General features: G+C 34.7%; 1 protein-coding gene and 1 non-coding gene across 6 annotated transcripts; one reads left to right on the forward strand and one right to left on the reverse strand.

The window, feature by feature from the left end:
* Positions 1 to 965: 965 nt before the first annotated feature.
* TRNAG-UCC (transfer RNA glycine (anticodon UCC)) lies at positions 966 to 1,037 on the reverse strand. The gene has a single exon. It is a non-coding gene; the product is annotated as a tRNA-Gly (tRNA).
* A 59-nt stretch (positions 1,038 to 1,096) lies between these two features.
* LOC127788363 (uncharacterized) lies at positions 1,097 to 10,561 on the forward strand. Of its 5 annotated transcripts, none has more exons than XM_052316542.1 (10): positions 1,256 to 1,404; positions 4,050 to 4,237; positions 4,571 to 4,644; positions 4,729 to 4,831; positions 5,073 to 5,170; positions 5,364 to 5,494; positions 5,584 to 5,692; positions 7,646 to 7,837; positions 7,916 to 8,052; positions 9,971 to 10,561. In XM_052316542.1, the coding sequence occupies exons 3-10, from the start codon at positions 4,615 to 4,617 to the stop codon at positions 10,257 to 10,259; spliced, it is 1,089 nt and encodes a 362-aa protein (XP_052172502.1). In that variant the 5' UTR covers positions 1,256 to 1,404; positions 4,050 to 4,237; positions 4,571 to 4,614; the 3' UTR covers positions 10,260 to 10,561. The 5 variants fall into 5 exon arrangements, with proteins under 5 accessions (XP_052172501.1, XP_052172502.1, XP_052172504.1 ...); XM_052316544.1 differs by having other exon boundaries at positions 4,069 to 4,237; XM_052316543.1 differs by having other exon boundaries at positions 4,086 to 4,237.
* Positions 10,562 to 11,863: the final 1,302 nt, after the last annotated feature.

The raw sequence follows: 11,863 nt of genomic DNA on the forward strand, positions 1-11,863 counted from the left end.
TAAGAGGAAAAATATAAGATTGCATTCTTTCTACTTTTCAATTTTCAATTTTGAGTTTTAAATTTATTTTTAATTTTTTATTTTGGTAGTCTGTTTTTAAAAAATTAAAAACACGTTCTTTTTCTCATTTTGAAAAATTATTTCTCAAAATAGAAAATTAAAAAATACATTCTCTTTGAAATTTTGAAAATAATTTTTTAATGATATTTTATTCAATAAATTTGATTATTCAATAAATTAGAAATATTTAATGTTAATATATTATTAAAAAAATATATACATTTTAAAGTTATGAATTTTGTAATATTTTTTCTCATTACAATAATAAAATATAAATAAATAAATATATTTTGAATTTAAGATATGTTTGATTGCATTAAATTTTAGGTAATATTACCTAGAAAATAAAAATCATCTCACCCCCTTGAAAAATAAATTTCATGGAAATAAGTTTTAAATACTTGTACCATACATATTTTTCCATAGAAAAATTAAGAGTGTTTAATTATTTTTCATAAAAAATGTGTAATAATTACGTATTTTTCATAGAAAATTAGTGCAATCAAACACACTTTTAGAGTTTATTTTGAATGAAAACACTCAAAATAACTTTTTGTTGTTTTGAGTTTTTTTTTATAATTTTTTTTATTTTTAAAAATATATTTTTAAAAATAATAAAAAAACGTGTTTTCATTATTTTAGAAAATTAAAAATTAAAAATGACTTAAAAACAGGAAAAAAAAAAAAAAACGTAATCTAAGTTTGGACTTTTGAAAGGGAAATATTTTTATTGATATTAATTTTAATTTTTGATTTTTGGCTCATTAATGACAATTAGACTAAGCCTTAATGTCATTTCATCAATTTTGATTACACAAACAACTGTAGGATAAATTTTCCTTTGGATTCATGACATAAAAAGAAATTGAGATAAAAATATACATAACAAAGAAAAATGCAAAAAGTGCGTTTGCCGGGAGTCGAACCCGGGTCTATTGCTTGGAAGGCAATTATCCTAACCGTTGGACTACAAACGCTTGTTGACTGACGGCGCGTTTCTGAAATTTGTCATGGGTTCTCGCCATCTGACCTATTTGATCCAATAGCGGCCCACTGCCTGGCAGACGAATGGAGCCGAGTTGCGGCGTGTGGATGAGGAGGCTGAGAGCGAACCACCATCATCTGCTCCTCGTCACCAGGCCTCCTCCACTTCCCTCCTCTCCGGCTCCGCTTCGCCGCATTCCTCCATCGTCCTCCCGCCTCCGCCTCCGCCGCTTGCTTTCAACCGCCGCCAGTTTTTCCCTTCCTCCTCTCGAACCAGTCGTCGACCAAGAGGAGCAGGGGGTTCCGAATCAGGTCTCAGAGAAGGCGTTGCTCAAGGGAATGAGATATGCCGAACTCGAAGTATGTCCGTGTGTATATAGACAGTTATATTTTATATGCCTTTCAGTTTTAGCTGCGTAAATCAATATCTGATGCAATTTTTATAATTTGCACAATCTGCGACTGTATTCGGAAGTTGTAATTTGCTTTCTTTTGTGATTCTAATAGCCAATAACACTATAGAAAAGCAAACTTCATAAAGCAATATCTGTTTTTTAGAGGTTGTAGTTTACTTGCTTCCGTTCTTCCAATAGCCAATAATGTTGTAGAAAAGACAACTTGTAAAATCTCGGAAGATAAATGAGTAGCAATTTACCTTTACCACCGCTTAACTACTTATGCGACTCCTACCTTGTGAAGAACAAAATTGCAGTATAATTGGATTCAGCATAGAATTTAAGGATATGCAATGGAAGTGTCAACATTCAGGGTGTTTAGACCATTAAGGGAAAAAGAAAAGTTTGTGGGTGAGGGAGGTCTCAAGCTTCAATCCGCCACATATCAATATCCTAATTGAGATTCTCGCTCTCCTCCCCCCCCCCGGGTTCCCAAAAAAAAAACAAAAAAAGTTTTTTTTGGTCAATACTGTTTCCAGTTCTCCGTATGATGATTGACTCCGGTATGATGCATCCATACTCGTACTTTAGAGTCTTAGACTTTTAGAATTGCTATTGTTAGCTGCTAACATTGAATAACAAAGCAAATTCTTTAGCAAAAAATAGGAGAGATTTTTTTTTTTCTTTTCTCTTTTTCATTCATTTGTTCATTCTCAAAACCATAATCTAAGATTACATGACAAAGCCATATTTATATAGGCTTGATAAACTTCTAAAACTCTCTTCGAGAACTCCTTCCTAATATATTAATCTAATACCACTTATACTCTATCGTATCATAGCATTAAATCTAACCTGGTTTAATTAACTTTAATTAAGAAGGCATAAGTTGAAGCACGTTAACCACAACACTCTTTCCTTTGATTGTGGCCCTTCATCTCCCTAAACTTCTCTCGGTGGAATGAACTTCTGTCATGAACCTAGAGTTCATAACTGGTTTAAGAAGTAATTGGGGAGGAATTGAGAGAGTTAGATCTGAAGAAATGAAGAAAAATTAAGGATAACAGGGATCCGATAGAGAAATCCAAGAACAAAGGGAATTAAGGGAAGATTGGACAGAAATGGGGAAGGATTTAGAGAGAAATGAGGGAGAGCAGTAGAGAGAAACGAGAGGGAGATTGGAGAGAAATGTAGAGAAAGAAATGAGAATATTCAATTACCATTCAACAACATCCTTTCCATCCTCTCTAGCTGTGGCTTTTATAGCCTCATAGTATTGCACATGCACCCATGTGCAGTTACAACAGTGACTATAACTGCTTATAGCCAAAACAAATAGTTATAACAGAAAGAAGAAAGGAAATTACAAAGTATAGTAATGCAGGTAAACTAAATACTATTATATTTCCTACTCTATCCTTGGGGATCCTCGGGGTCATGACAACTTCTCTTTTGACAAGAGCTTGATGAATATAGTAGATAATTGCTCTTAACACTTATACAACTCAAATTATACCAAACCTTTTCAATTGCATATCAAATAAAGTGACATTTTATAGCAATATCCTTCGTTCAGCTATGATAAATTGGACTCTTGGCTATTGCTATGATTGATTTATTGTCACCCACGACTGTAGTTGGATCTTTTTGCTTTCCTCCAATATCCTCCAAAATTCTTCTTGGTTATCTAGTTTGTGATGTTGCTAATGCAATTGAAACATATTCAACTTCAGTAGAAGATTGTGCAACTGATTTTTACTTCTTTGTGCCAAGTAAATACACTTGAACCCAATTGGAAAGTATCCCCAGAAGGGCTCTTCATGTCACGTGCACAACCAACCAAATTCGAGTAGTGTTGTCTTTGAATTCCTTCCATACTTGATCCGGTGACCAATGGTGCATTGGATATACCCAAATACTGTCTTTGATTCTTGAAAATGAATATGGCTGGAATTGTACATGAATTTGAAGCATTCTTGCTGCAAACAAAATATATGCCCTTGTAGTAGTTAAGTAAATTCCTAATCAAGCTTCTATATGGAGTTGCATCTTTTTTTTTTTTCTCTCTCCATCTTTCTTTAACTTCTTATTAATCAGCAGAGCAATTTGAATATGTTTGCGCCCATACATTCTATTTTATATTTTTAAAATCTTCTTGACAAGCTTTTATTGACAAATTAACACGCTGTCATCCTTTTGATATATTTTTATGCCAAGAATATGTATCAGCACTATATTATTCTTTCATTTCTTTTTATCATGTCTTTCTAGAACTCTTGAATCATTTTTCTGTTGTTTCTTGTCATCACCAAACCAAAATCATCAACATAAAGTGCAACAACAGAACACTTACCATTTCCATGTTTCCTGTACAAGGCTGGCTCCCTTTTGCTTTTCTTAAAACATTTTTCTGCCAACTATCAATTTGACTATACTAAGTTCATAGGCTTCTTCATTCAAGAAGGCATATACATCAAGTTGATAAAATAACCAACCCTAGAGTGCCTGACAATGCAATGAAAGTCCTAGTGAGCTATTAGTCTAAATGGTTCTTCAAAATCAATGCCTATGTGTTTTGTATAACCCTTTGTTTGCATCTATCCTTAAAAGGGTATCCTTGATTCACAAGGCTTCCTGCTTATGAAGGACGAGGGAGGGTGCAAAGAGGTTATTTCCAGAATTTGAGCTCATGACCTTCCAATCACAAAGGAGCAACCTTATTGTAGCCTTGATTTGAAAAGAAAACAAGTTTGTAGTGAAATTCCTACATAAAGGTGTTACAAATAAGACATGGCAAGGTATACACATCGTACCCTTTCTAACACTGGCAGTATAGTAACTCTTGCATGGTCTATATTTTTCAAGAGATGGCAATATAGAACTATTTATAAATTGAGGTAACCTGCAACTGTTTTGGGACCTTTACCTTTTCTAATTGTCATTGGGAAGTTTGTTCAATGATTTATGAATTTAAAGGGAAATTTTAAGCTATTGCTTTTCTTCCCCAAGCAATTGCTGCCATGTTAGTCATCTTTCTTTTTTTTCTTTCAATTGACAGACATAAATTATCCTTTCCTTTTGCATATTTTTGCTTCGTATTGACTTTTGAGTTACCTTGTTAAAATTTCAAGGGAAACATGCAACTTGTTGAATCACAGGATTTAGTGACTGATACATGATTTCGATGTTCAGATTTTCCTTTTATGTGGGTATTTCTATATGTTCTATCCTTTAACACTGACGTCTCATTTTGCAAGTCTCTTTCTAATTTTATGAATCTGTTTAACAGAAATGGGTCCAATTGCATGGATTTAGGCCTGGTCAGGCCCTAATGTTATGGAAACGCCTTTATGGGAATAACATCTGGGCACATTGTATAGATGAATTGGAAGGTTGATTCTTTGGATTCTTTCTCATTCATCTGTCATCATTATTTTCTATTTTGGTTTCAAACTATTGTTTCAATACATGAACTTTACTCTTAATCTTTGCATGGTTCTGTTTGCAGTAGTCCTCTAGATCTTCCATGCATTTGTTGGCTCTTCCGTGCAATGCTTATACTTCTGCATAATTGAAGATAGAAGTTCTATTTATTACTTTGTTAACCTTTTATTTGTCTAATTTAATTTGTAGGTTTAAACAAAGATTTCAGGAAAATGTTGAGTCAACATGCTGAATTTAGGGCTTTATCAATGAAAGATGTTCTTACTGCATCTGATGGCACCAGAAAGGTAGGGACAATCTTTCTTGTTTGTTGCTATGATACCCATTTGCTTTGTGTGTTGGTTGTATTCCTCCAAATGAGTAGGAATTTCCATATGCTTATAGGTAGACAAAGTGCCTAATGCATATTTTATTTTGTCAAGAATTCTTTTGTTTCTTAAGATTTTTCTCATTTATTTTTAACTCACAGGATTGTTGCAGATTTTATTCACATTGGAAGATGGGCTGGTAATTGAAACAGTTGTAATACCTTGCGAGAGGGGCAGGACTACTGTTTGTGTTTCAAGTCAAGTGGGTTGTGCCATGAATTGTCAGTTCTGCTACACCGGCAGGTAAGCTTTATTCCTCTCCCTTCAATAATACTTATGTTATTAATGACACAATTAAGGTGATAGGCATGACACATGAATCAATTTTTCAGAATGGGTTTGAAAAGAAATTTAACTGCTGCCGAAATAGTAGACCAGGCTGTATTTGCTCGACGGCTGCTCTCGAGTGAAGTTGGCTCCATTACAAATGTTGTGTTCATGGTAGGTGTAAAATACAGTGATTTTCAATTCTGCCTATTTTGATGTCGGAACTGCTTCTTTCTTTTAATGGACTTAATTGACGAGCTTAGTCTGCATTCTCCCACTGCACATCTAATGCATTACACTTCTTTTGAATAAATCATCAAACATGTTAGATATCCTTTGGTCACTTCACCTTTTGATACCTGGAGATAAGCTTCCTTTCCTATTTGTGCTAGATGAGACCAGCGTTGTGAAAATGGATACTATGTAGAATAACCTGATAGCTTTATAAAATTGAACCATAGAATTAGATCAGGGTTAGTAAGATCTCGGATGACAGAAGTACAAAATATGTTATAATAATGTATGAACATTTATATTATAAGTAGACACCAACTGAGCCTATGCAAAATATAAAAAAAGATTCTGTAATATACTATGATGAATCATAAATATAGCATTTATTGCAAAAAAGTAGAAGTCAAATGAGATGGAGAAGAGGAGCTCCCTAATAAAGCATTTTGCATTAAGTCAATAGTCAAAGAAATTAGAAAAATAAAAACATTTAAATTTAGAAATGTTGACGAGCAAAAATAATTAAAGAAAATAAAGCATTATTGTCATAAATGAAACTTTATAGTTGCATTTTGCGATAGCAATAGATACTATAAAAGTTATTGAAAAATTAATTGTGAAACCCACCAACAGAAGATAAAACATATGGTTGTAACTAAAGGAAATTGAAAAGAAGAAAGGGAATAACACCCCAATAGAAATGACAAAAGAACAATTGTAAGGAATTATGAAAATGAAAATGAATAGGTTTGAGATGGCCAAATATATATATGTAAAGAATGAATAGGTTTGAGCTTATTTTAATTGGAGGAAAGAAATGAAGAAGGTTGTAGTTGATGGTCTATCTGAGGTGTGTGCTCAAGAATGAAGCAGGTCAGAGAAGGGGGCGGAGATGTTCAGATTGCTTTATCTTGCTTTTCTGCTTCAGATCTTTAGTTTTTGAAATAGTGAAGTGGTTAGAGTAGGGCAATGAAGATGTTCATTATTTTGCTTTTGTCCTTCAGCTGTTTATTTTCCTAAATATAACCATGTATAATGCATTCAATTATTTATCATCACAAATCTTAATCCCACTAGGTGAAGTCTGCTGCACGAATTACAACTCTCTAATTTTGTTCAGAATTTAGGTTATTTGAACCAGCAATTCTTACCCCAGTTGTTGGCTACCTACACAGCCCTCTTTTATCCAAGCTTGGGCATAGCTTTGAAAAGGAGGAATATCTTCAATGTTAGAAGTGTTTACTAAATGTGCACATGAAGTTGTAACCATGTATTCAATTGTCTCATTTGTTTTCTCCTTCCAACTCACTATTTGACTGTAAGGAGCCATATATAGAGATGATTAGCGAGCTAGAACTCATGTACTAAGTCTTGATGTGTTTTTGTTTTATGTGACTACAAACATGGTTCAAGTTGTAGAAACAACCTCTTTGCAAAGCAAGGGTGAGGTTAGGTACACAAACAACCCTTACTGACTCTCACAAAAATGCTGAGTCATTGCACCAAGGATGCTCTCTTTACATTTGACGCAATATGAACCATTCTTACTTATTTTGAATGAACCTAGTGTGAAATGAGTGTTCAGGCCACCAACAAAGTGGCGATAGGAAAGCCAATATACTAAGAAAAAATGAAGTTTAGAATTAGATTGGACTAGATTTGGATTGAGATTGATATTCTATTATTCAATAAGATATTATAAAAACTGTAAGACCTTATCTCCAAGGAAAACCTAGATCGAGTTCACCAAAATGGCTTGTAAGATCATAGCTAAGTCAGGAGTTTGGCAACTATGTGAGGAACCAACCTGAATCTTTTTAAGCCAATATAACAGGCCTAGTTTAGAAATCTTTATTTTGTTTCTTCTTAAACAGTTATATAAAATTGAATCTGCAGGGAATGGGAGAGCCACTTCACAACATTGAAAATGTCATAAAAGCTGCAGATATAATGGTGCACGAGCAAGGCCTTTATTTCAGTCCTCGCAAGGTTACTGTTTCAACCAGTGGACTTGTCCCTCAATTAAAACGTTTTCTTTATGAATCTAATTGTGCTTTAGCAGTCAGCTTGAATGCAACAACTGATGAGGTATTTCCTTCCGTACCTTGTTTTGGCGGCATTGTGAGAGTCGTAAGATCACCCTTAAAACAATTTTATACTTTGCAGGTTAGGAATTGGATCATGCCAATTAACAGGAAATATAACCTAGGCATTCTTCTGGGGACCCTTAGAGAGGAGCTTCGTTTCAAAAATAATTACAAAGTTCTGTTCGAGTATGTAATGCTTGCAGGCATTAATGACAGGTAAGAAGGATTCTGCACTGCTGATAATTTAGATTGTGATGACTATTCAATTTCATGTTACTTCATCATACATGGCATTTAAGTCTATTATATTCATGTTTATTCTCGAATCACAGTTCGAAACTTCTTGTCCCAATCTTCCGGCTCACTTAATCAAACACTCTACCCTCAAGATAATCGGAATTACCCCACACACAAAAGAAATGGAAAAACAGAATATGAAAGCAGCAAATTAGAAGAACACACACACAAGAAGACACTAGATTTATCCCGGTTCAGTTTTCTTTAAGGAAACCTACATCCAGACTGCCTCTGGCCTCTTCTCCACTATCTTGAATCTTGAAAACGATTACATGTACTGAACCAAACCCTCTCTCACAACCCTATGCCTAGGCTATACAGAGATTACAACAAATTACACAGCTCTCAATTGCTTTCCTCTACACAGCACATACTCGCACAGAATTCTCAAGATAAAATCAAAAAAACCTGTGAGAACTAAATGCCTCCGACCCCTTATTTATAGAACATAAGGGCAGACAAAACAAGACTTAATGAACTAACGGCTTTGGCTGTTATAACTAACCAACTAACAGAACAACTAAATGAAATACCGAATACATCCCTAACATTAACTGCTCACCCGAGACAATCAACTAATCTAATACAAATGATTTAACAGAACTGCTTGGTACTTCAGAAAATCAGAGCCTGTAACATGCATATTGATTTGTCATCTAGCATTGTTGATCATTCTTAAGGGTTATCAGGCTTCCTTGTAAAAGAAAAAGAGTGACTAGATTGCCATTTTTGGCAATTGCATTGGTTTTGACTGAGTTTTTAGGCTGTTTCATGTCAACCCATCAAAGCAACTGCATTCTATGATGGTTTTCTTTTTCTTTTTTAGGATAAATAAAGAGGGCAGTAGGTGGCAGTAGTGATTCTAGGTACTGTTACGAGTAATGCAAGTTTAGCAATTCTAGAACGAACTGTCAATGATTAGTGGACCAACAAATCCATTTGCATCCCTTTTGGAAATGTCACTTTTTTTTTTTTGCTAGTGGAAATATTACTTAAATGGCTTTTCTATATTTCAAATAGTTCGGAGATTACCCGTTAGGGGAAATTCCAAACAGGGGGGCGATGGGTAGGACAAATGAAGGATTTGGCTCTAGAGCAATTTGGTGTTGCTTATATTTTTCAATCGAAACTTACATTTTTAAGAAGACTGGAGCATCCTCAATTAGATATTGTTCCTCCAACTATGATGGTACCGAGGGCTTCTTGGCAAGCTCAAATATATTTTAAGTGGTTGGGCCACTAATATCTAGGAAGGATTGGATTATTTTGCAAAAGAATTTTTGGACCTGTAAATGAAATTTGGCTTGTGGAAATTATGAGTGTGTGAGAACCTTCAAAATTTTCCTTTTAATCAATTTTGAGTTTCTTTTCATTTATTGTTTAAAAATGGAGTACCCCAGTGTACAATTTAGATCCATCTTTGCTGAAGAAAATCATATATTTTACCCTTCTGTTATTTACCTCAGCTCTTGTGAGATGTCTCCAGTCTCTACCGGGGGTTGTGAAACATAGTTTCAGTTTATTTACTTGTGAATGGTTATTTGACTTTGGTTATTGCAAGTGTCTGATGAATGTCTTCACACGATCACATCACTCTCTCTTCCTTAATGAAATTTTTTCCAAATTGCCGAACCATTCAAGAGCCGACCCCACACGGTGGGATGAAGGCTTGATCTTTTGTTGTTCTGTTGCAGAACGATTCAAGGTTGCCCTTAGTTCCTTTCTTAGAGTTATATGGCACATCATTTTAGTATTCTTTGAAGCTTAAAAAGGATTCTATTTATCTTCTCCAATCTGTACCTATTGCCACTGTGCAACTATCTCTTTCTGCCTGCAGTATTGAGGACGCAAAGAGGCTGATTAATCTTGTTCAGGGCATTCCATGCAAGATTAATCTTATCTCATTCAACCCTCATTCCGGGTCCCAGTTTAAACCAACAGACGAAGAGAAGATGATACAGTTTCGGAACATTCTGGCCGAGGCTGGATGTGTAGTGTTCCTGCGACTCAGTCGAGGTGATGATCGGATGGCCGCCTGTGGTCAGCTCGGCAAGCCCGGTGACATCCAGGCTCCCCTGCTCCGCGTTCCGGCTCAATTTCGAGCAGCACTAGAGGCCACGGCCTGACGTCTAATTAGCCGGCCGGTATGGCATCTCACCCGCTAAGTTAGACTTGGCCGAGTTAGTTGTGTTTCAATGTTTAATTTTCTCCCCTTATACCTAAGTGTCGTTTAAGAAATTGGCAATACTACCTTTAATAGACTTCAATGTCAATGATATTAGTCTATTCGCCTATTTAAACTCTAAAATATTATATGATACCCAAAGTCACAAAGAGCATGGAAAGCTCGAAAATACTACTTAAATATTCAATAGTCACATTTTTTCTGACATTTGTGTATTAATATATTATATTTTGTGTTGGGATAGAACCTTAGAAATCTCCAGGGAGTGGCATATGGGGTGTCATTTCCATAATCGTCAAAATGGTATTCTGGATTAAAAATTAATCACTCCAAGGGATGGGATATAGGGTTACAAAATGGCAACAACCTTCTTGGGGTGTCATTTTTATAACTTTTGAAGAGAAAAAAAAAAGAGATGTAAATTTTAACCGTCATTTTTAATTGGTCTATTTTAATTTTTATTATAAAATATTAATTATTTAAATTTAAAATTTAATAAAAAATATTAAAATATTAATGATATCTTTATTTTGGCACTTATTATTGGAGCAGATTTATTTTTTAGAAGTATTATAATACTATTTAAAGTTATAAATAAATAATTTAGCACTTCAAATGGAAATTTCTCAGCATTCGAAGGTAGTAGTTGAAGATTGTGTGTTCATATAGTCAACTATTTTAAGTTAGGGAAGGGCATCCATCATAGTCTGTAAGTCTGTCACGGATCCTATTTGATATTGTCATGCCATTATCTTAAGACAAGCTATGTGTGGAGCCTTTGGAAAACGTTACGGTACCCCTGCGGGCTCCAAATGCTGTCACTTGTGGGTGGTGATCGATTGTTTTTTAATTTTATTTTTGTTTGTACCATTAATTTTAAATTTATTGTATTAAGACAAAATGCATCACATCAAAGCCACCAGATAAGATATTGAATCCAGATTTGTTGTCCCAATTTGGTGTTTCTTTTTTCGTCCAGTCAATCAAAAATAGTCACATCATTGATCATTAAATAATAATTTATGCAAAAATATTATAAAATTAAATAAAAAAATTAATTTATATATTATTATTTGATTTTATAATATTTTTATAAAAATTATTATTTAATGATGGGTGATGTGATTATTTTTGATTGGCTGGACAAAGAAGGGGACAACAAATCTGGACTTAAAGATGCCCGCATGGGTAGCCCAGTTGGTCAAGAAAGAGGGCACAAAGTGCTTTTCGTGGTGAATCTTGGATCAAGACTGAGGATCGAGTCTCGCAAGTGGCAGTGTGGGATACCTCTCTCCAAAATGAAGGGGCTTCTTGTGCGCGGTGAGTCCGGGTCTAATCACTGCGTCCGGCTGGATCATCATGATTAACCTCCTCTCACGTCCTATCAGGCTGGGTGTGGGAGGCGTCTAGAGTGAGCGATTTCACCATTTAGACCAATCTAAACTTAAAATATCATCTTTAATGTCAGAGACTTTTTTTGTAAAGTAATGTTATTCGCCCCCACCCCCCACAAGCCCACCCTAAGTGACACTCAATACACAATTA

This window comes from Diospyros lotus, chromosome 13 (assembly GCF_014633365.1).
Source record: "Diospyros lotus cultivar Yz01 chromosome 13, ASM1463336v1, whole genome shotgun sequence".
NCBI classification, from domain to species: domain Eukaryota; kingdom Viridiplantae; phylum Streptophyta; class Magnoliopsida; order Ericales; family Ebenaceae; genus Diospyros; species Diospyros lotus.